Source organism: Monodon monoceros, unplaced genomic scaffold (assembly GCF_005190385.1).
Source record: "Monodon monoceros isolate NGI ecotype Baffin Bay Population unplaced genomic scaffold, NGI_Narwhal_1 Super_Scaffold_6, whole genome shotgun sequence".
Lineage (NCBI taxonomy): Eukaryota > Metazoa > Chordata > Mammalia > Artiodactyla > Monodontidae > Monodon > Monodon monoceros.
Window position 1 is genome coordinate 47396552 of NW_021703783.1, and position 25990 is coordinate 47422541.

Here is a 25990-nt window from a genome sequence, read left to right on the forward strand (position 1 = left end):
TAGAATGATATTATAGCTGTTGCTAACTGAAATTGTATAAAACTTAAAATTTTTAAAGGTTTTCTGCTTGAGATCAAGTACTAAAAGCAGAAAGTATGTCTGTATCTTTAATCAGAGCTGTATTTACTCTTTGCATTCACTTTCTCATCATAAATACTAAATGTATTCATTATTTATAGTATACCAAAGTATCTTCATAGAGTAGTAGAATGCCTTTCTAAACTGTCTGTTAATGTTTGTGTCATGATTATTCATATTCTGTTAAATATTAAAATTTCCAAAAATGTTCCTTTCTTTTTCAGCTATCCAATATCTATTATTTTTTACTGATGGGTTTTAATAGTTACTAGTTTCTCACTGGAGATCTGTAGTTTTTTTCTAAAGCCTCTTTAGAGAAATGTATTGTTATTCAAAACAGTGAAATATATCAAGCTATAGCTGATACCAATTTGTTTTGTTTTTTAGGTGGTTGAACAGGGTATGTTTGTAAAGCACTGCAAAGTAGAAGTATATCTCACAGAATTGAAGCTCTGTGAAAATGGAAACATGAACAATGTTGTAACTCGAAGATTTAGCAAAGCTGACACAATAGGTAATGCAAGATCCTGTTTCTTTGTTAAACCATTGCTATTAGAAATTTATTTAAAATTCTATTTGTTATATGCTACGAAGATGATAACCATTTTAAGGGTTTATCCTTAGACATTACAGGTTTCCAAGCATCATTCAATATGTCTTAGCTTAGAGTTGAATTATTTATTATTTCTAGGTCTACTTTACATTATTAAATGAGTTTAATATTTGTGCCATTTTACTTTTTTAAAAAAAATCAAATAATTGTTTTAATTTAGCATTTGAAAATACATATCATGTTTGTAACATGACTATAAATTGAAGTAGAACTTTAAATAAAAACTTGCTTAGGTAAAACTTTGTCAGGTAATGTAATATATATATCAATAATAATAATGATAATTTACCATTCTTAGCATGAAAAATGACCGTTTATTTTCTTTTTTCTCACAGTTTATTCTTTGGACTCTATAAATACAAAATTAAGTAGCTACTTACAGCAGCGGGCTTAGCATTAATATGACTCATTGATTTTTTTTTTAATAATGAGTAGGTTACAGAATTATATATCAAATATAAGTGTGCCTAACTCCTTCTATGTATTTATATATCTTTATATATTTACCTATCTACACATATAAATGTATATTTAAATACATGTAAATTTATAATTCTGTTTAAAAGCCACATGTTAATTTAAGATCAAGAATGTATTGAATAACAAAATAAAACTCATAGATTCAGAGAACAGATTGGTGGCTGCCAGATGGGAGGGGCTTGGAGGTGAAGGGGATTAAGAGGTATAAACTTCCAGTAAGTCATGAGGATATAATGTACAGCATGGTGACTATGGTCAATAATATTGAATTGCAAATTTGAAAGTTGCTAAGAAAGTAAATCTTAAAAGTTCTCATCACAAGGAAAAGGTTTTTCTAACTTTGTATGGTGACAGATGGTCACTTATTGTGGTGATCACTTAGTGATGTATACAAATGCTGAACCATTCTGTCATACACCTAAAACTAAAACAATGTTGTATGTCAATTATACTTCAATTTAAAAAAAGAATATATTGAATAAAATGTTTTTTAAATAAATGATTATGCATTTAATAAAAGAATTGCAGTACTTTTTGGTAAGACAACTCAAAATAAAAATTATAAAAGGTTGTTGTTTTCAAATAAAGTTTTTGGAACAGAAGATTAATGGCAATAACGATCTTGTTGGAAAGTGCAAATGGACACTGGAGAAGGACATAACACTTAATGTAGAACTTAGAAAGAAAGATTAGAAAATTTATGAATTATAGCACCATATAGCTTTTCTTGTTGGAACCAGTCATTAAGTACACTTTATTAAAAGTAAATAAAAATATTTCTGAATTTCTTAAGTACATTTGACTTTCACCACGTAGCCATTTCACTGCAGGAAAATGCTTTTAACTCATCATTTTCATGAAATAGTACCATTCTTCAATTTCTAATGCTTGGTTAATCCTAATGTTTTTGCCAGACATTATGTGTGGATTTTTTATTTTCCCTCTCTTTATTTACCTAGAGCATTTGTAAGTTGAGATGCAATTTCAATAAACTCACACAGTCATCTTTCTAAAATGAATGCTTAAAATGTTAGGAACTCCATATAAATGTCATTTTATTACATTATTATGTATAAAGTATTATTATGGATAAAGTACTTAACTTTTTCAGTTCTAGATTTTTGGAACATATTCAGGAAAGTAAAACATTTCTATATCCTAAGAACTGAAAGTTTTAAATGTATAAAATTACATTAATCATGATATTAAAATGTACACAATAAGAATCCTTAAGAATCTGTAAGTCTGTCCAACAAAGATGACCTATTAAAATTAATTCAGAGACTAACTTCTGAAATGTTCAGCCAATTGGAATATAAATAAGCTACCTCTTAAATGCTTGATGTAGATAATGTTTTCTAGTTATTTTAAAGTTTGGTATTTTCTAGTTAAAGTTTGGTATTAAACTTTTGGTATTAAAGTTTCTTTGTTTCTTACCTCATTTCTATAGGAAAATTATATATATATATAAAAGTTATATGAGACAATAAGAAACTTATTTTAGAACATTAGTTCACTGAAAAATATTTTAAAACTCATTATATGAAGATCTAAGGTTTAATTTCTGAACTCAAAACAAGCATTTTGGAGTTTTTACATTAAGTACTAGGTAAGAATTATCAAGGAGATGATTTGTAAAGAATCTCTGCTTCAAAAAGTTTATGATTTACATAGATGTTAATTAGCATAGCTTAAATTTACTGATACTTTAAAATGCTACGTACATTGGCTATATGCCTTAAAATTGTATATGAATAAATTTTTTCATATAGCTAACATTTCTTACTAGAACAGTTTTTTCAAACTGTGTTGTCTATATTTTCGTGGTCATTAAGCAGTTTGTGGAGTAAAGAGAATGGAATGGAAAATATCAGAATAGAAAATATCAACATGTATGTGTATAGTGGGTCACAATTCCTTACTGTAGTTTTAAAAGTTTGAAAATCTATATTAGAGCAAGTTTGCTTTCTAAGCAAAAATTTTTGCAAAAATTAATCAAGTCAGGAATTTTAGAAACTTCATTGTTATGGTTATAATGGTTAGCAGTTATTGAATACTTACTATGCTTTAGGCACTTTATAGGAAATTTCTTATTTAAACCTCAACATTACTGTACCCTCATCTTAAAGGTGATAAAGCCTAGGCTAAGAAGGGTTAAGTAACCTACATAGGTTCACCCTGGTACCAAGTGACAGAGCCAGTATTTTAACTCCTTAACCCAGTCTCTTATACCAGAGTCTCACTTCTTAATTTGCTGCCTTATACAATCTGTGCAAATGTTAATTGGGTTGATTTTGTGTTTCTTTAGGAAGTGAGTTTTGAAACAAAGAATTTGATAAGAAAGGAAATATGAGATGTATATTTTTCCCTGTGCGTTTTTTCAATCTTGATTAAAAAGGATCAAAATAGCTATGTACATGAAATACAGTATACAAATTCTGTAAATGGAATTAAGAAATATAAGCACCTGTTTTCTTTTTTTACCAAATAATAAAATGTTCCATTTTCAGCTAGTAATGCCTACATTGATTTATAATAAAAATGATAGTAGCCATAGGTAGGATCTAAATAATTTACCATGTTCAGAGCCTAAATACTTTGCCTTTTTAATATTTTTCTCTCTAAATTGATATATTTGGGTATTGAACATGTGTCAATAAGAAAGATAAAACTTGTTTTTATTTTTTCTTTAAAGATACCACTGAAAAATAATTTTATTATAAAATTTGAAAAATGCTTTATGTTTATAAAATTTATTAATAGAACTGCTTAACTTTCTTATTAAATGTTCCTACTAGAAATGTTTATCACAATAATTTTATTTCTGTTATCTGTGTTAATATTTTTTTATCTCTTTATGCTTTTCATTAACTGCCTAGTAGAGTCGGATTAATATACAGAAAAATATGCACATGTTCTCAATACCTTGACATTCTCAACTCCAGTGATCTTGATCTGCATCCAGCCTCAACCACCAGTTCCCATAGATATACCCTAGGCTGTCATTATCTACAACTGCACTTGACAAATTTCAGTTTAAGCAAACTGCTTTATGGCTACCACTTCCTCTGCTCCCGTTCTCTCTTGAACCCACTAAATCAGACCAACCTCCTTGGTTCTGCTTCTGTGATGGGCTCTAATTCTACATTGATACATCCAGTGGTCGAAGTCTTCCATTTCTTAATGTGCCAGCAAAAATTAACATACTTACTGACTTTTCCATCTAGAAATATTTTCTCTTCACATGGCTGCCAGGGCACAAGTTCTCACTGGCTGCATCTTCTCAGAGTCCTTTGTAAGATCCTCTTCATATTTCTGACCTCAGAACATCAGTGTGATATGCTCAGTCCTTGGATCTTCTTTCTTTTCCTTGATGACTTCCTCTAGTCCCCTGGCTTTAAATACTTTTCTGTATATTGATGTCTTATATCTCCTACCCAGACTCTCCCTTAATTACAGTTTCAACCATTCCATATCTTCACATGGGTCTGATGAGAATCTAAAGATAACATATATGAAACTAAACTCTCTCCCTTCCCCCTAAAAGCTACTACTCTGTCATTTTTCCTCATCTGAGTAATCGTCACTTGCACTCTTCTAATTGCTTAGGCCAAAACCCTTGGTATCATTCTGATTCTCTTGTATTTCTCGCCCTGCATATAATTTAGCAATGTATCTTCTAAGCAGTGCCTTCAGAATCTATTCCCAGTCTGACCACTTAACATTGCTTCCACTGTTACCACCTTGGTTTGGATTTCTGTAGTAGCCTAGTCTCTCACCCTTGACATCCTGCAGTTTGTTTTCACTAGCAGCAAAAGTGAACATTTGAAGTGTCAATTGGATCATACCACTTCTCTGCTCAAAACTCCTAAATGACTTCTCTTCTTAATCAGATAAAATAGAATACTTTCATAACTGCCTCAATTCTGTATGATCCTACATGTGTACCTTTATGGTCTTATTTCCACCTTGCTCATTCCACTTTAGCCACATGCACCGTTCTCTTCTAAAATATGCCAAATACATTCCCATCTCAGGGTCTTTGCATTACCCTTTTCAAAACTCAATAAAGGGGGCATTTCCATATGTGTTGGTATATATTATGTATATAAATATGTATGTATTAATAGAAAAAAATGCCTGGAAGAAGTATCAAAATGTTAACAGTGGTTATTTCTAGATGGACATTTTATTTGTACTTGTATTTTCTGAATTTTTGCAATGAGCAGGATTTATTTCTTCAATCAGGAAAGAAGTATTCATTTTTATAGAAAGACTAAAATGACCTCCCTTCCTTGGCTTCTTCCTCTGTCGTCCTTCCTAGGTTATTTTCTGTTTCTTGATCTGGGTACTGCTTACACAGGTGTATCCACTATGGAAATTTATCATTATATACTGACAATTTGTGCATTTTTCCGTATACATTTACAGTTCAATAAAAAAAAAATTAATGCCGCCAAAATAGAAAGCAGTACTTACAGTATATTTATATTTCTTTAATGTAATTTTTTAAATGTTCTGGCTAGTTTGCATTAAGTTTTGAAATACACTATAGTATTTACTACTTATTTAATGCCTTAATCAAACTGTCATTGACTAAAAGACTATTAAAGAACATTAGCTGCTAAGTAGAACATAAACAGTGTTATTGGACTAAGTTTAATTATGTAGGATAGGTGTGGGTTTTTATATTTTTTAAGAGAACATGTATTTTTAGGTTTAGTATTTTACAAATAATGGTTTTTCCAAAATTAATCAAGTGTTCTAAAATTTAGAAGTATTTCATATTTCTTTATATGTCATAAAATATATTAAGTGTAATTTTCTTGAGTCTAAGTTAGGTAAGTTATTGACCAGAATTTGATAGATATAGTAATATTTTCTAATACCTCTTTCTAATGTTTATGTGCTTTAAAAGATTCATCTAAATATGGTACTGAAACTTAATTATTCTCAAACATGTAGACACTCCTATATCTTATTTTACAGCAGATTAAGCTGCTCCAGTTTTTTAAAAGAAAGACTTCTGTTCAGATAATGGGCTTAGAAATAAAGAAAATATATGGCTTTACCTTGGAAACAAGAAATTTTGACCAATTCAGACCTCTCTTCAAAGAAGGCACTTTTCTTTGTGTCCCTATATTCTATTTAATTTTAGTTAGCTATTTAAACTGTAAATTGTATTCAACTTAATATAAATTATTCTTAAATTGGTTATAACTTAAAATATTTTTTATCTGTGGCATCTCTGAGTCATACTTTAATTTCTAACTCCAACATATCATTAGAAAATATATTGATTTTATAATGTGTAAAAAGTTAAAGTTCATCCTGTATAACATAAATTATATTTTAGTGTTATATTATTGAACTCTTACCTTTTGAGGTCTTAATTTCCCAAAGTAATCATCTGAGTTATAATTACCATTTTGTTCCTAAAAAGTATACCTGGTCTTAAAATTTTTCTTTATTGTTTTTATGTATTTGCTACATATTTGTTCATCTATTCTTGCTATTATATCAGTAATTTAAATTTAGGATTTTTATGTTAGTGAGCACTTAACTCTCTGTGGTATATTTTTAAATATATTTACGTATCTTTCCTCCTTAAATCTAGATACAATTGAAAAGGAAATAAGAAAAATCTTCAATATTCCAGATGAAAAGGAGACCAGATTGTGGAACAAATACATGAGTAATACATTTGAACCACTGAATAAACCAGACAGCACCATTCAGGATGCTGGTTTATACCAAGGACAGGTATTTTTTAGCAATACTGTTTATTTTAAGCATATTATACATGAAGTTTTTGGGAGTCACAAACTTTATGGCTATCCTGACAATCTATAATGGATTCTACTGTTTCTGGTTTCCTCTTTCTAACTCTTCTCTATCCCTGCTGGTCACTAATTATAACTTTTGCTTCTCTCCTTGAGCTTGAGAATAACCTACTTTTTAAAAAGAAATTATTTTCCATTGAAAAATAGCTAATGGGTCAGCAAACTTTTTGTAAAGGATCAAATAAATATTTTTGGCTCAGTGGTCTGTAAGGTCTCTGTCACGACTACAACTTTGCCATTGTAGTAGCAAGAAAGTAGCCATAAACAATATGTAAAAAATGGATATGGCTATGTTCCAACAAACTTTATTTACAAAAGCAGTCAGTGAGCTAAGTGAACTTAGTTTGCCAACCCCCGCTAGAAGGTATCAACCCCCAGTTTGGTCTTTCTTTATGACAGAATCTAAAGAAATGAATGTGTTGAGAAATGAAGACTTTTAGACACAATCAGCAAGTTCTACTGATTCCACCTTCTAAATATCTCTTTAATTAATCTTTGTATCCCATTCTCACCCCTTATCTTTCCATAATCTCTTAACAAATCCCTCTGCTTCCAGTCTTTTGCATGTTCGTTCTCAGTCTTCCGTATTTCTGTCAGAATACTCTTTCTAAAATGTAAACCTTATTATTTCCTTTTCATAAACCTTTCCTGGCTCCTTAACAATTGTAGAATAAAGTCCAGGCACCTTAACGCAGCATGTAAGTCATGGTTTATCCTTTTGCCTAGTCTTCCAGCATCTTTCGATTATCCTTGCCTTTGGATTTGCACTCTAATAATACCAAACTGAACTACTTATAGTTCCCTAAGCTTGCTATGCTTTTCCATACTCCTGTGCTTTCATATATGTTGTTCCATCTGCCTGTTGTACCATTCTCCCCAGTCCCTGCATTCATCCAGAAAAAGTCCTTTTAAACATCCAAATATTGAAATTAAGCATCCCATCCTTTCGTATAATCTAACCAGATCAGATTATTCATCCTTCAAATTCCAATTCAAAATTTGTCACATCATTTCTTGAGCCTTTCCTGATCTATTTATCTCAGTATCTAGTTGAGGTATAGGATTTGTTTTACTTTGGAGAAGAAATTTCTCCCTTAACTTCCAAAGTGATTTACGTATGTGTCTTGTATCATTCATTAAGTTATTTATATATTAAGCTCCCCAACTAGACTGTGAGGTCCTGTTTTTAGTTGGACTTTGTGTCCTATTTATTTTTATTTTAGTACCTAACCCAGAGCCTGCCACTCTAGTATATGGAAGTTTTTTGTTTTGTTTTGTTCTGTTTTATTTAAAATTGATACTAATACATGATGTAAGTTATTTAAAAAACTCAGAGGAACAGAAGGAAATTAATTTTTTAGCAAATGCCTACTATATATCAAGTATTGTACTCGGCTATAAAACAGTGATTTTCAGACTTATTTTAGCCATTATATTCTTACGTGAAATCTTATGAAATCTAATAATATGTATTACAATTAAAAGGAGTTACCCAGGGCTTTCCTGGTGGCGCAGTGGTTGAGAGTCCGCCTGCCGCCTGGGGTTCGTGCCCCAGTCCGGGAAGATCCCACATGCCGCGGAGCGGCTAGGCCCGTGAGCCGTGGCCGCTGAGCCTGTGCGTCCGGAGCCTGTGCTCCGCAACGGGAGAGGCCACAACAGTGAGAGGCCTGCGTACCGCAAAAAAAAAAAGTTACCCAGTTGAAGCTGAGTGTGTGAGACATTTGGAACTCTACTGGTTAGTCAACACTCCCCTCCTTAGCCAGCCAACTTCCTCTTTCTGTCTTCCAAATAGACATACACTTCTCTCCTTGGTTACCATCCATCAGGCCTTGAGGTAGCTCCAGGAGTACAATTTAAAATATATAGGATTATTTCTTTAAATCTTTTCAGTAATTGATTCTGAGTAATGGCAATTATTCTACTCATCATGTACATTAGAAAACCAAGGCTTAGAGAATTTAATTTGTTATTCTTGATAGGAATGCATTTATCAGAATGAAGATGACAGAATAAATTATTTTAATAAGAAGATTAGCTATCTTATTAAATATATTATTCTTATAAAATATCTTTAGGGACATTTGATCTTTTGAAATAGGAATGGTTCAAAGAACATGGATTAAATTTTCTAGGTTTTGTACCAGTTATTTTCTGACTGATGATAAATGAACTAAACACTATCTTAGACTTAAAAGAAGTTTGGTTTTTTTTGTTTTGTTTTTTTTACTGAAATCAAAAGTATCCTCATTAGAAAGTGAAACGAAGATACATTATTGAAGAGTTTCTCTCTCAAAATGGGTGGTCTTCGAAGATACATTATTGAAGAGTTTATCTCCCAAAATGGGTGGTCTTTATCTCTCTCCCTTGTATATGTGTGTGTTCAATTTAATTAAATCTTAAAATCTTTTAAAAAATAATTTCATTTTGAGTTAAAGTTTTAACCATGAGCAAAATTTTATTCAGAAAATGATACATTTGAGTAAACAAGTGAGTTTTAACATTTCTGGTGGCATTCAACATTAATATCTGTGACTGTAAAGACAAAAAGAATTTGGGGCTTCCCTGGTGGCACAGTGGTTGAGAGTCCGCCTGCCGATGCAGGGGACATGGGTTCGTGCCCCGGTCCGGGAAGATAAAAAAGACAAAAAGAATTTAAAGTACAAATACTGCTAGGAATTAAAGGTTACAGTTGAACTTTAAATATTTACTTGATTCTTCAGCTTTAAGACCTTCGTTTAAAAAACAAGCCATAAATAATGATATTAAATGCATAACTTTGAAATTTTCTGTAGGTAAAATCTTTCGTTTTATAACTGGTTTAAGTCCTCCTAGAGGCAAAGTTTGTATGTATGTATATATCTTTTTTTATATAATATAATTTCTATGTAGATGTCTGTAGAGTTATAAGTTGTAGCAAAGGAAAACCTTTCTTCAGAAGTTAAAGACTACTCACTAAATTCAATTTTATAAATATGTAAAAATATGTAAATATATATCAGAATGATGCCAGTTGAGCATAATGGTTAATTGTCTGTGGTAGGTAAGGAGAGAAATATGATCAGGGAGGGATCAGGATGGCAGGTATACAGTGCACTTATTCGTTATATGTTACATATACATCGTGTGTGTGTGTTTTTTTTGTTTGTTTTTTTGCCACACCATGTGGCATGCAGGAATCTTAGTTCCCTGACCAGGGATTGAACCCATGCCCCCTGCACTGGGGGTGCAGAGTCTTAACCACTGGACCACCAGGGACGTCCCTCATGTGTGTTTTTTGAATGTAGGAAATAACTTTTTCTTTTAAAAGACAACTATAGTATTTTAATTAGCATACTCTTTCAACAGCAAGATTCCATGAATTTTTTAAATCGCTATATCATTGTTATATGTGTTCTGAATCAGGCTTACATTTTACATGGTTAAGATCCAAATGCCAGCTTATAAATTGCCTAAAACATATACTCAAAAGTATATTACTAAGAGTATACAGAACAGGTTACAAAATTGCAATTTTAAGAAACAAGAGTTAATGAAACTGAATATGTAGAATATATGCAAATTTTTAATGCCTTGAATTTACTTCAAGGCATGTTTTCTATATTATAGTTTTCCTATGGAAATTTAGGTATTAACTTGTTGAGATGATCACATATTTCTTTTGTTAACTTAATTATTTTGGTTAGTTTTTCTTCTTTGCACAGACTTGCCCCTAGTAAAAACTAGAAGAAAGCCTTCTTTTTTAGACGGAAACATACGAAAAAAGATTCTGGGATGTTTTAAAATAAAGTATAGCTCACCTTAGCCTGTACTTTTCATTTATTAGAGGTGTTTTTTGTCTACCCTGACCATAGGGAACTTAGTATGATTCTCACACACATGGCTCTATCGTTTCTATATTAAAAGATTTTATAATTTTATAATTTAAATAAAGACAAATTTCAAAGCCCCAAACAAATTATGTGTAATTATGTATACTCTGTAATTTGGGATTATCTTTGCCACTGTTCCTCAGTATTTGCATAATAATAGCTGACTGAGATCATACATCAGTATGTTTAACAACAACTATAACCATTTATTCAGCATCTGTTTTTTGCGCAGTACTTTTACAAGCTACAAATAGAAAAGAAAAAGAAAGTGTGCCCTAAACTCAAGGAACTTATATTGCATCTAGTTTTTTATACTTAAAGTCATAGAACCAATGATTTTCCTTGTAGTGTTTTACCTTCTTTCTTTCTGACTGTCATTGCTGACTTCTTATATTTAAGGTCTCTTTATCTCCCTTGGCCAGCTTTGGAATCAAAATGCAAATACCTCTTCACCTTGTCTACTGTGTCCTTTAAGTCATCGCAGAGTTACTTTAGTTTCTTAGCATATACAGCTAATCTTCTAAAGCTATTTTAACTTCAGGGTTAAGGAAAAACACTCTTTTATTGTGTCTTATTTGCAGGTGTTAGTGATAGAACAGAAGAATGAAGACGGAACATGGCCAAGGGGTCCTTCTACTCCTAAGTAAGTGCTCCCACTTTTTATGGCTCAGTGCATGATGTTGAAGCTTTGATTTCAGATAATAAAATCCAGAATGATAGAAGAACCTAATTGTATATTGCAATTGTAAATATATATAACTTCTTTATATTTTAATATTTTATTCTCGTATAGAAGTTATCTAATTTTGCACTTAAATGAATATGCTGTAATTTAAAAGCCTTCCAATTCTAATCTCTTTTAGAATAAGGTACAGTATAAATACGTTATAAATGTAATGGTGCATTGTCTAATACAATCAAATCACTATTAAACATTTTATTTAATATTTTTCAAGCATTTTGTGGTATTTTTAAAAGTGTCTGTTAAAAGAATGCTCTTTATGAAAATGAATCTGATGTGAAAGCAACATATTTTAAATCTAATCGTGAAAGCAATATTTTATTTATTTAGATACGTGTTTTAGAATATAACAGCACAAGTAGAGATAAAGGAATATAAGAATTGCTTTTGATGGTAAATGAGTGATTAGAAACCTTTTTAACTTTTTTTTAATTGTGGTAAGAAAACATAACTTGATATCTGCCCTGTTAACAAAGTTTTAAATGTGTGCACTTACAGTATTATTAACTGTAGGCACATTGTTGTACAGCAAATCTCTAGAATTTATTCATCTTGTATAACAAACTTTATTCCTGTTGAAGAGTAATTCCTCACTTCTCCCTTCCCCCAGCCCCTGGGAACCACCATTCTACTCTCTGTTTCTATGAGTTTGACTAGTTTACATAGCCTCATATAAGTGGAATCATACAGTATTTGTCTGTGATTGGCTTACTTTACCAAGCATACTGTCCCTTAGGTTCATCAGTGTTATCACATGTGGCATGATTTCCTTGCTTTTTTAAGGCTGAATAAAATTCCACTGTATGTATATACCATATTTTCTTTATCCATTTATCTGTCAATAGACATTTAGGTTGTTTTCATTATCTGGGCTATTGTAAATTATACTGCAGTGAACTTGAGAGTGCAGATGTCTCTTGAAGATACTGATTTCATTTCCTTTGGATATATACCCAGAAATGAGATTTCTGAATCATATGCTAGTTCTATTTCTAATTTTTTGAGGAATTTCCATACTGTTTTTCATAGCAGCTGCACCATCTTACATTTCCACCGACAGTATGCAAGCGTTCCAATTTCCCCACATTCTTGCCAGTACTTATTATCTTTTGTTCTTTTGATAATAGACATCCTAACAGGTGTGAGGTGGTATCTCATTGTGGTTTGATTTGCATTTCCCCAATGATTTCTGATGTTGAACATCTTTTTAATATACCTATTACCTGTCTGTATGCCTTCTTTAGAGAAGTGTCTATTCAAAGAAGTCTCAGGCCCATTTTTTAATCTGGTTATTTGGGGGTTTTGCTGTTGAACTGTAATGAGTTTCTTATATATTTGGATATTAACCCCTTACCAGATATGTGGTTTAAAGATTTAAAAATAAGACCTGATACGGGGAGGGGGAAGGGTAAGCTGGGACGAAGTGAGAGAGTAGCATGGACATATATACACTACCAAATGTAAAACAGATAGATAGTGGGAAGCAGCCGCATAGCACAGGGAGATCAACTCGGTGCTTTGTGACCACCTAGAGGGGTGGGATGGGGGGGGTGGTATAGGGAGGGTGGGAGTGAGGGAGATGCAAGAGGGAAGAGATAATGTGGACATATGTATACGTATAACTGATTCACCCTGTTATTAAGCAGAAACTAACACACCACTGTAAAGCAATTATACTCCAATAAAGATGTTAAAAAAAAAAAAAAAAAACCTGAATCTGTACATCTAGAAGAAATCTTAGGGGGAAAGCTTCATGACATTGGTCTAGGCAGTGATTTCATGAATATGACACCAAAAGCACAAGCAACAAAAGCAATTATAGACAAAAGGGACTACATCAGACTAAAAAGTTTCCGCACAGTAAAGGAAGCAATCGACAGAGTGAAAAGGCAACATGCCGAATGGGAGGAAATATTTTTAAGGGTTTTAGGATTATCAGAAACACTTAGGGCTAGTTGTATTTCAATATTTGGACTTTCTAAACCTCTGAGAAGTAATATGGTACGTGTGCCACCTATTATTTTACTATTTTTGTAGAGTCCAGGGGGACTCTTATAGTTAAGCACATTAATATTCAGTAAGTATCCACACTAAGTAAGATGAAGAAGGAGTGTAAATAGCATCATTTCAGTTCAGGTTAGATTGCCCTGAAGCGAATTATGAAAAATTTTTTAAGTTTTCAGAAACTTTGGAATTTCAGATTTTCTGATAAGAGGTTGTGAATTTGTGTTTTGAAACCTTAAAATAATGATTCTTAAATAAATAAATAAATAATTTAGTAATTGCTAACCTAGCTAATAAACTAAATTGCCAAGTGATAGTTTATTAGAATACAAAAAAAATTTTTAATCAGTATCTAGTGTATGAAAAGACTCTCAAAAAACTAAGAATAAAAGGGAATTCTCCTAACTTGTTAAAGCCTATAAACCCAAAATCTGTAGCAAACATTTAATTGAGAAATTTTGAACACAAACCAAATAAGATTAGAATTTTACAAAGAAATAAAATTCACTATTTACATATGATGCAATCTACATAAAATCCAAAAACAATCAGCAGACTACTAGTACTAAGAGAATTCAGCAACATTATCTAATACAAGATTAATTTGTAAAAATTAATAGGTGTTTTCCATACCCATAGGTCAGCATTCTTTTTTATGAAGAACCAGATAAGTATTTTTAGCTTTATGGGCCATAGGGTCTCTGACTCAACTATAACTACTGATATAGCAGTAGGCATTGTGTAAACAAATGCGTGTGGCTGCATTCCAGTAAAACTTTATTTAAAAAAATATGGATTTGTCTTGTGAGCCATAGATTCCTGACCCTGCTATATAACATTAGTAACCCACTTAGAAAATAGCATAACAAAAAATAACTTAATTAGGAATGCATAAAACCTTCATGGAAAAAAATTCTAACTTAATTAAAGACAAAAGATTATTGTGTACTATATGGCTTAACCTAGCCTGTTTCTCTAAATTTATCATGTCAGTGCCTCCTATTCAGAATTCTGTACTGGGGCTTCCCTAGTGGTGGAGTGGTTAAGAATCTGCCTGCCAAGGCAGAGGACAGGTTCGAGCCCTCATCCAGGAAGATTCCACATGCCGCGGAGCAGCTAAGCCTGTGCACCACAACTACTGAATCTGCGCTCTAGAGCCTGTGAGCCACAGCTACTGAGCCCATGTGCCACAACTACTGAAGCCCTCACGCCTAGAGCCTGTGCTCCGCAACAAGAGAAGCCACTGCAGTGAGAAGCTTGCGCACCGCAACGAAGAGTAGCCCTCGCTCGCCACAACTACAGAAAGCCTGCACGCAGCAACGAAGACCCATAGCAGCCAAAAAGAAATAAATAAAATAAATTTTAAAACACAGAAACAAAATTCTATCCTGACCTTTTTTTCCCCTCTGTTTGTGTGTGTGAGAAACTTCAGAAACTCATTCTAAAATTAACATATTCCAATAAAGATCCAGGATTAGCTAAGTCAGTTTTGACAAAGAGGAGGAAGGGAAGTGTTTACCTACTAGATAGTAAGGATTACTGCAAAGCTATGGTAATAAAAACACTATGACACTAGCAAAAGAAAGGCAAATAGACTGGAATAAACTAGTGAGCTAAGAAAAACTTCTGTATGTATGGTAAGTGGCACTGCTCGGCAGTGAAAAACAGGTTGCTTAAAGCAGATAGGTGCTTAGATTTTATTAGGAGTACTATTTGGAGAAAAGAAAGCAGAATCACTGCCTTACACATTACATACAAAGACTCCAGAAGGACTAAAGACTCAAATAAGAAATGTAAAACTTTAAAGCTAATAAGATATTTTGGAAAATATCTGTGACTTAGGGATCACAGAACATAGTGCGAAAATTAATGTTTGATTGCATTAAATTAAGTATTTCTGTTAAAGGAACCATATACAAAGTTAAAAGTCAAATGTCGGTTTTAGAAAATCTAAAACCTACAAGAGAATAATACCCACAGTGTACAAAGAACTGCTGTGAATTAACAGAAACAAAGCAAACAAGCTTTTAACAAATAAAAGATATAAATAGTTTAAAGAAGGGGAAGCCCAAGTGCTGACAGGTAGCTGAGGAGATACACAAACTCACTAGTAATCAGAAAAATTAAAGCATGAGATACAATCTGATAGCCATCAGAATGACAAAAACTTAAAAGGATGCTAATAAAAAGTGTTTGGAGGGTTGTAGGAGAAGTCTTATGTACTGATGGTGGGAGTACAAACTACTACCCTGCTATATATCAGTGTTTAAATCAGGAATGCTTAATCCCTCTGACCCATCACTCAGTGGAATTTTTCACACAGGTCCCTGAATATACAATCTTTGTAGCTGCGTTGTTTGTGGTAGTGGGGATTTGAAGACAGCCTAGCTAAGTATCTATCTCTGGTAGAGTGAATAAGAAAAATGATGGTGATATACTGTGGAATGCCAGTGCAGCAGATAGAAGTAACAGTGGTAAGATCTTTGAAACTGGATAAACTTTAAAACATAGAGTTGAGAGAAAAAATAAAAACGAAATGAGATTTCACTCAGTACCATTTAGGTAAACGTAGAACATACTGTGTAAAATTATAATATTCAAGAACATTGAGAAAACACCTGTAGTGGAGGAAAATAGTATAGATAAAAAAAGTGAGGAATTAACATTTATTTATATGTATATAATTGAAGTAAGGATGCAGATTCTTTTTTTGGGGTAAATGGCAACTTTAAAAGAAAAGTAGAATTCTGTGTGTGTTCATTGAAGTTACATTACAAGCAGATGTAACTTAGACAAATTCAACTTCAGCAGAAGGCATGTAATTTTAAGTTCCCCAAGAAAGAAACTTCAAGTTATTAAGATACAGAACAGCCTGTTTTATATGCTTATAACTGTCATCATATCTGTCAGGAGACAACCCCTCATCCTCAACATGGTATGAAGATGCTAGTTCTAATAAACATCACTAACCTGGGGTATGTCCAGTGCTCATACTGCTTAGCACATAACTGTTTCCTACCTAGAGTGTCAAAAGCCAAGGAAAAATCATTAAAAGCTATAATATGGTGATAGAAGGAAGAATCACCTGTTCAGTTTGTTAAAACACTGTTTCCTCAGCCCCATCCCCTGAATTTCTGTTTCGGTAGATCTGGGTAGGGCTCATGAATTTGCATTGCTACTAAGCTCACAGGTGATTCTAATACTGTTGGTCTAAGTATCCCACTTTGAGAAATTCTGTAGGTAACGTTTCTTAATATGTATTATGTGAACCCCCATAGGCAGCAGCTTCCAGAGTCCTCCCCCAGACCAGCAGAATATAAATCTTTATGAGGAGACTCAGGAATCTGAATTTTATGATTCATTTTCTTTTTGGTCATATAACTGCACAACTGGAGATGAAAGGGGAAAATAATAGAAAGTTTCACTTTTAGGTGCCAATGGTGCATTGCACTACACTGATGGAAGAAGTTATCCAAAGTACTGTATAACATCTTGTTTATTATTTAATGTTTTCTAAAGTGAAAAATGTTAGTGGTTTTCCAAACAGCCAAATAAAAATAATTCTTTATAAATAAAAACAATAATACCAGTTAAAAAAAACAAACACACCACTACAGTAGGCATATGTTCACTAAGAGAAAGCATGTTAGTATCTAAGTGTCTGACTTTTCTATACCACTGAAAACAAAGAAATTAATTGTTCTGAAGGCCCTAAAATCATACTAGGCCCGTTTTTTTGTTGTTTTTTTTTTTTTTTTTTTGGCTGCGTTGGGTCTTCCCTGCAATGCGCAGGCTTCTTGTTGCAGAGCACGGGCTCTAGGCATGCGGGCTTCAGTAGTTGCAGCACACGGGCTCAGTAGCTGTGGCTGGCAGGCTCTAGAGCTCAGGCTCAGTAGCTGTGGTGCACGGGCTTAGTTGCTCCGCGGCATGTGGGATCTTCCCGGACCAGGGCACGAACCCGTGTCCCCTGCATCGGCAGGCGGACTCTCAACCACTGCGCCACCAGGGAAGCCCGGCAGGAGGATTTTTTAACCACTGCGCCACCAGGGAAGTCCCTAGGCCCATTTTTATCAGAACGGAGACCATATAGCCTCATCTGAAGAAATACTAAATATTAAAAAAATGTCAGGCGTAAAATATAATTTTGTTTAAAACATGTAGTCCTATTCGGCTTCCCTGGTGGCACAGTGGTTGAGAGTCCGCCTGCCGTTGCAGGGGACACGGGTTCGTGCCCCGGTCCGGGAAGATCCCACATGCCGTGGAGCGGCTGGGCCCGTGAGCCATGGCCGCTGAGCCTGCGCGTCCGGAGCCTTTGCTCCACAACACCGCAAAAACAAAACAAAACATGTAGTCCTATTTATAAGAATGTATATACCCTAAGACAACCCAAAATCTATATTAGAAACCTAAGAACCTACCTAAAAAATTTTCAAAAGTTTTCCATCTGGATTTTTCTGCTAGTTATCAATTTATAACTTGAATTTTTCATCTTTGTATTCATGCTGTATTTTTAAAATATTAAAATGCTTAGTTTTTTTCAGAACGTGCATTTCTAATCTAGTTCTTAAGCATCTGATTTCTTAAAACCTCTCAAAAACGTGATATTTTCTAATAATACCTTAGAAAAGCTTAAACCACTTTATTTTTCTATTCTGTTAATCAGAACGTGCATTTCTTTTTTTTTTTTTTTTTTTTTTTTTCTGTACGTGGGCCTCTCTCTGTTGTGGCCTCTCCCGTTGCGGAGCACAGGCTCCAGACGCGCAGGCTCAGCGGCCATGGCTCACGGGCCCAGCCGCTCCACGGCATGTGGGATCTTCCCGGACCGGGGCACGAACCCGTGTCCCCTGCATCGGCAGGTGGACTCTCAACCGCTGCGCCACCAGGGAAGCCCAAGAACGTGCATTTCTAATCTAGTTCTTAAGCATCTCATTTCTTAAAACCTCTCAAAAACGTGATATTTTCTAATGATACCTTAGAAAAGCTTAAACCACTCTAACTTTTTTTCTATTCTGTTAAATTTGACTATTTTCCAAAGATGTTGTCATTGGGTGGATAGTCTGATTATTCAGTTGGAGATGTGTGGCTAGTTACATCTTGTTTTTTTGTGTGTGTTTGGTTTTTTTTTGCGTTACGCGGACCTCTCAGTGTTGTGGCCTCTCCCGTTGCGGAGCACAGGCTCAGCGGCCGTGGCTCACGGGCCCAGCCGCTCCGCGGCATATGGGATCTTCCCGGACTGGAGCACGAACCCGTGTCCCCTGCATCGGCAGGAGGACTCTTAACCACTGTGCCACCAGGGAAGCCCACATCCTGTATTTTTTTTTTAAATTATTTTAAAGTAGAATAATTATAGAATCCTGGGTGTTCCTGAAGAGAGGAGAAACCTAATCAATAGATTATCCCTTACTTTCCAGAAAAATTTTTTAATGTTAACTAACACCTTATTCCTCAGTTAGAAGCAGTACAACTTCATTAATTGACTAAATTGTACTATTAATTTTTTTCTGTATGGTTTCATTTAGGTATAACTATCTCAAAGAATGCCTTTGAGATTACTAACATTATGGAAATAAAAAGGTCCAAATTTTGCTGTTTTCCTGAAATAAGTAAAAATTCTTGTGAGGGTAACATGAGAAGTTGTTTTAATTCAGACGTTTTCATTAATTGCTCAAAAATATTGACGAGACATGTGAGTAAAAATCTGGTGGAGGAAGATAAGCGTCATTGATAACTGAAGAGGCAGTTTTCATGGGCTAGAAAATATTCAGAGAAGAATCCAAAATCAAGGTAAGGCATGAGAGGCTAAAAAAAAATCAAATAGAAAACTAAGCCAGTTCTTAATTCATATGTTGTCCCCCTGCCGTCTGTGGTGTTCTGATTAACAGAATTCCAAATTAGTGACTGAAGCACTAAGTGTAAACTTAATCTAGTGGCATATTAGTATTTTTACAGCACTCTGTCCCTGAGTGCTCTTCTTGGAGAGAGGAAGCACTTTATAAATAAAACCATTGCATACTATTTTTCAGTTAGGATAAATAATAAACATCTAGGTGACTCTGCAGTATTGTTTTTGGTTTTTTTACACCAGCTGTTTTGCTATTGTACCTGTTTAAATACAGGTAGAAAAACTTAGCATATACTTTAGAATTTTTTAAAGAGTTATTAAGCCCAATTTGCATATATAGTAATTGCACAGTTAACTGTATAAATGGATTCAGAAATGGTGGATAGACCTGTTAGATTGAAAATTCATATTAGGAAACTCTTGTCAGATAAAGTGCTTTCATTTTAACAATAAACTGTACAGAGACTTTTTAAGTATTTATAAGCATGATAGTCTCTGCTTATTTAAAAGATTAGATTTGGTTATGACAGTTTTATTTTGGTACTAAAAGAACAGAGGTTATTATAGTTCACAGAAAGTGCATTCTTAAAGCTTCTATGAAAGTATACAAATTTGTTACCAATTTTCACCTTGTTCAAATACTGGAAATGGGGGATTGAGTGATTTTGGATGTAGCGGTCGAGAGGATGGCTCAAGAGCCAGCTTTTCATTTCTTGTCCTTCATGCATATTCATATATTTTAAGTTAATAACATGTCTTCAATTTGAAATGCAACCTGTGAGCCATAAATCTAGGGTAACATTCTAAAACCTGCAATTTCTTGTCATTTTTAAAGACATTTTGAGTCTTTATAAATTTTCTTTCATGATTCATCTCATTTTATCTTATTATTATTGGTCTCATTAAGAAAAAGACATAGAACACGACATTGTAAATCAACTATACTCCAAAAAAAATTTTTTTTAAAGAAAAAGACATAGAATGACTTTTTCTGAGACTCTGTAAAGTTTGAGGTAATGGAACAGCCAAATAGAACTGCCTAGGATGAAGTTAAATATAGGGAGCCAAAGCTTGGAGAGTAATGAGAACTGCAGGTATGGAGTTATATTCCTAGAAGTGAGAAATATTAGGCGTATGTGAATTATCTAATTAAAGATGTAAAGAACTGTACACTAAACCTTAAAGGGTATCCCTAAGTAATGATATAAAACAAAGATCAAATAGGTAATCGTGTAGATTAAGGAAAACTTGGATTCTGTTTTGTCATAGAGGCCAAAGGAAAAAAGAGCTTCTAGAAGAAAGGGAATGGTAAGCAGTGGTAAACGATGCAGAAATTGGGGGGAGACAGAAGAGATTCGGTGTATTTGACAAATGATGTCAGCATGATGAGAATGACAAATAGTAGGAAAAGACGGGATGAATACCTAGTCAGAAAATGGAATACCTGGTATAGATCATTCATCATGTAATGTACTGAAAGAAGAAAGATAACTAAAGTGTAGTTGGTTGGAAAGGCAGGATTCCTGGAGAGAAAAGGAAACTGTATGTAGATCTGTTTGTTATTTAAATATACACATCCTTTCCTGGGTGTTTGTCACCTAACGATGAAGGCAGCATAATGGTAGAATAAAGTTCTTGTGTACTGTTATTTACCGATAAACTGGTTTTTTCTGTTTATTTTATTTTGGTGGTCCAAACTCCAAATCTTTTTTGGAAAAGCTTGTGCTTGTACATAAACACACACTTCACATAACTCTGTACTTTGAGGTTCCTCAATTTAATATTCATTAAGATCTTGAGTGTGTATGCAGATTTTCCTTTGAAATGCTGAAAATGCACATTGATTAAATAAATCTTTCCTTCATGTAAACACTGTTACCTACTTTCTGTTGTGATAAGATAATGTATAACCTAGTACTGTGTCTCCAAGTTTTACCAAAGATAGCATGGTCACAGTCAGGCTTCTTAGTTAGTGTTAGCTTCAATATTTAAAAGCCATATCCAAATTTAATTGAAATTAAGACATTTACATAGTATATTTCATGCATAAATGAATGTAACTTAAGTATTCAGTTCTCATATAGATGCTTGATTCAGAGGTACTCACAAATAATTATTGGTTATTTTATTTCTTCCTTTCTCCCCTGGTTTGTTCTAAAAAAGATTTGAGCAATTTACAGTAACACATGTAAGTCAAAGTTAACTATATGAATAGATACAAAAGTCAGGACAAATGGAAAATAAACAATTGTCATAGTAAGATGAAACCGGAGAAGTTAGCTGGTAGGGAGCAGTAAGGGCTTTTGAAGTTACTAAAATTAATTTGCATATGTATGAACTTATTTTGGATCCTGATTCAAACTACCCAGTTTTTGAGACAACTGGGGAAAAAATGTGAACATGAACTGACTATTAGATTGGGACGGACAGTAGTATCAAAAAAGATTTCTTACCTGCTGGGGATGCATACTGTAGTGTTTACAGGTGAAATTATAAATGTCTGGGATTTGCTTTAAAATTGTCCAGCAAAAACATGAAGGAATGTGGAGGCCAAGGAGATTATAAATAAACCAAGAGTGGTAGAATGTTAATAATTTTTGAAGCTGAATGACTGATATTGGGTACATGAGGACTTGTGTATGTTTGGAGATATCTGTAATAACAGCAAAAATAAAAATGGGTTGCAGTTTTGGTGTTGAGATTGATAATGGCTAAAGAAGAGTAACTGTAATTTTATTTTTTTTAAGTGGAATGTTTTGTCAAATACCATATAGAGCAGTCAAAACGAGGAACAAAAATCAGGTTATGAGAAACACTTTATATATAAATTTCCTTAAATTGTCTTTTGTTTAAGTATTTAACACCCTGCCTGACACAGAGGAGACACATAGCAAATGCTTGTTGAACTGAACTAATCTGTATCTCACAAGAGTAAAAGTGCTTAATTTTTCAAGAGATTTAAATTTCTCTTTTTCTCTAAGAACTTACCCTAGGATGATTGTTAGAAATGGGGAAAGTTTAAGCTTGGTCTTGTTTTTCTTAATAAGATAGTTTTTGTTTTATAATGTCAAAATTTACAAATTCGGGTTGTTTTATATCAGGTTTGAAAATAACTATAAAAAGTTTTAAATAACTATTTTTGCTATGTCAGCCTTCAGACTTAATTTCTCTATATTTTGATTGCTCAGTATGGTATTAGATTTCCATGTATGTTGACTATGTAGGTAACTTACAAAGAATAAGCTGTATTTTTCTGTTCAAGTAAGAAGTTCAGCTTAGCCTTGAATTGCAGGCTTTTAGTTGAAACATTGGGAATAGGGAAATTAAAATACTGCATTCAGTTGTCAGGGATGAAGTTTAATTTTCTCTCTTCATGAAATCATTTCAGCTAAACTCAAGTTTTACCTTCTGTCTTGTTAAGAGACGATTCACTGCCTTATATTACACTTAGCCCAAACTAGCCAAAATTACTTTAACACTAGATAAATGGCTTAATATCTAGTTTATGTATAATCTAAGCATTTTCTTCACTCGTCTCTTCAGAAAGCTACTAGTGCGAAGTTGCTAATAAACAGTGTAATTTCCAAGTTATATCAAAGAAAGAGAGTTAAAGAACTCAGGTTATAATCCACAGATTGACTAGTCAACCCCTGCACTAACTCCACAAATGTTAGCTAGGTTGGGCTATGTGTAATCTCGGTCAGAAGTTGGAATCACAATAGATAAGTGATCTAACTATTAACCATAATGTCTGTAACAGGAGGTAAAAAGTGTTATCATACTTTTATTTAGCTGTGGATCACCACATCCATCCTGCTCTCTCTGATCTCCATGCTCTTTAAGAACAATCTCTCTACCAATAGTATTTATCTCAGTGTTTCCTAGACCTCGTTTTTCCTTCGTTATCTCCTCTCTCCTATATATATAAATGCTTAGCACACTGCCACATGTATAGTAGACACTCAGTTAACATTAGTTCGTGCTTTTGTTTCTTTTCCAGTATCATCTTCCTTGCTAACCTATAGATATAAACAGATCTCTCCCATGTTTTAAAACAAGACCATCAGCTTCCTCTGAATACCACTTAGTTTTTCTTCTAATAGCCAACTTCTTTAAAAAGGCAGTGCTTACCATTCCTTACCAAATATTCAGAATTTAACGAAGTCCTTATTTAACTTTTTTTAAACCTAGTTTATTTGACCTCTCTTTAATACTTCTTTTTGATAACTATCTCCTAAAGAAATTCTCTTATTTTGAATCTATGATACCACAGTTTTTCACGGCTACCTCCTCGGCACTATGCAGTTTTACCTGCCATTGTTTTTGTATAGTGAAGGAGGTCAGATAATAAATAACACGTCTGTGCTTTTATGAAAATAGTTTTGATCATGGACAGCTACCCTGAAAGGATCTTGTATCCCCCTCAGTGTCCATGGACTGTACTTTGAGAACTGCTTCCTAAGCCTCCAAGACATGTTGCCCTTGCCCACTCCACTGTCCTAGTCCCAGCCTTTATTACTTCTCACTTTGTTGTTTTTATAGTCTCCTAAATGCTCTTCCAATCTTCAGTCTCTTTCTCTTCCTCAAGAGTTACCTTTTTAGAATACAAATCTGATTATGTTGATACTCTTAAAATCTTTCAACATGCCACAGCACAATTGGATAAAATCCACATTCCTTCAGAGAACATAAAAAGGTTCTTCATTATCATACTTACCTTACTAACCTCTGTGCCTATCACTACACCCTACACTTTCAGCCAATTCATTGGTAATTCCCTAAACACATCATGCTTTCTATAGTCCCACACATTTTCACATGCTATTCTTTCCACCTGGAGTACTCTCACTTTCCAGTTTCCAACTACCCCTCCAACTGTGCACATCGTTTTAAAATCACTTCATGTTACTACCCACAAAATTTGATTTTTTTTTTTTTTTTTGGTGCGGTACGCGGGCCTCTCACTGTTGTGGCCTCTCCCGTTGCAGAGCACAGGCTCCGGACGCGCAGGCTCAGCGGCCATGGCTCACGGGCCTAGCCGCTCCGCGGCATGTGGGATCTTCCCAGACCGGGGCACGAACCTGTGTCCCCTGCATTAGGCAGGTGGACTCTCAACCACTGCGCCACCAGGGAAGCCCTTTTTGTTATAATTTTAAAATTTGTTTTAGGACTTATACTGTTTTATAGTTATTTTGCTTGTATCATTTTCCCCTATTAGAGTATGAGCTATTTGAGATCAGGAACTGTCTCTCTCTTTGTACTACTAGTACTTAACAAGGGCAAGGCATAATGTAATCATTTAATAAATGTTTGAGTGTTTTAATGAATTTCATAGAAAATTCTAATACTGTTCTGGGATAGAGTTGCGAATGAATAGTAAAAAGGCCACAGATGGGCAGAAAAAGGGAAAAAAATATATATATATGCCTCAGCCGTATATAATATGTAATAAATATAATACATATTATAAATAAAATAATCTTTATTTTCATAATTTTTACTATAAGTAAAATTCAAGGGAATATTTCAGTTTCTATCTGTATACCTGAAAAGTTGTAGTGAATTGAATTAAATAGTAGTCAGATGGATACATTTTGAAAAATTAACCTCCTTCATTGATTATAAGTCAGTCTTGGTGTTTTTAGATTGTTTTCCTAAGTTAGCATTCTTAATGTGAAGGCAGAAAATGCCAGAATACTTCTATATTAATATTCTATTAATATCTTAAAATTAGTACCTTAAAATATTAGTATATTAAAATTACCTTTTAAATTTGTTTTTGACATTGTTTTATATTAAAACTTGGTTGCTTGTATTTTTGGATTTGAGGGTAGTACAGTTAAATAAAATCTTGTTAAGGGTCTTCCGTCAGAAAGGCAGCTAAATAGAAGTCCCACTTAATGTAATCTACCTGTATATAACTTGCATCAACAATAACAAAAAAACTCTCCTTTAAAATGAAGAAAAAAATTTTACCAATATTTCATAATATATAAAACCTCAAAAGTTAAATAAAATTTTATATGTAAGAAATTTTATTACCCACCACTTAATTTAGCAAAATCCAAATTACCTAAAAGCAAATTTTGTAGATTACACTTTCCTGCCCAATGACCATTTTGCTGTTCATTAGCACCTGAGTAGAGGAAATAAAATAATTTTTAAACAGTAATCACTTTGGGCCTCACTAATTTAGAATTTATGATGACTGAGATACTGGACTGAAAGTATTAGCCTCTTACAGCCCGTGGCCTAGATGTTGCCTAGTAAATTAAAATTGTATACAAAATTACAAGGGAAATTAAATCTTTTAGAGACTTTTAAGTACTACTTTAAAATAATCATTCCTATATAATGGATTTGTTTACTATAAATCATGCCTATAAAGCATATTTGTTGATTAAAAGCCATTAGTAATTTAGATTTCTCCAAAAACATTCTGAATTAGTGAGGTGTGTATAGTGAGATTTATATCTGTTCAGTTTTTGCAGGGATAACCTTGGCCAAAAATTACTTCTC

At 33.5% G+C, this 25990-nt stretch overlaps 1 protein-coding gene across 7 annotated transcripts in view; it reads left to right on the forward strand.

Annotated features, from left to right (window-relative positions):
- USP15 (ubiquitin specific peptidase 15) overlaps positions 1–25990 on the forward strand; it is a 130568-nt gene that overhangs the window by 46426 nt on the left and 58152 nt on the right. For 5 of the 7 annotated variants that reach the window (XR_003791017.1, XM_029204399.1, XM_029204404.1 and 2 more), the window contains exons 4-6: positions 466–592; positions 6789–6934; positions 11465–11526. Coding sequence is in view for 5 of the 7 variants with exons in the window: in XM_029204399.1 (XP_029060232.1) it covers positions 466–592; positions 6789–6934; positions 11465–11526 (335 nt within the window). In the remaining 2 variants the exon portion in view is untranslated. Of the gene's footprint in view, positions 1–465; positions 593–6788; positions 6935–6987; positions 8750–11464; positions 11527–14622; positions 14809–25990 lie in introns of those variants that run through there. The other 2 variants (XM_029204405.1, XM_029204402.1) reach the window with 2 other exon arrangements.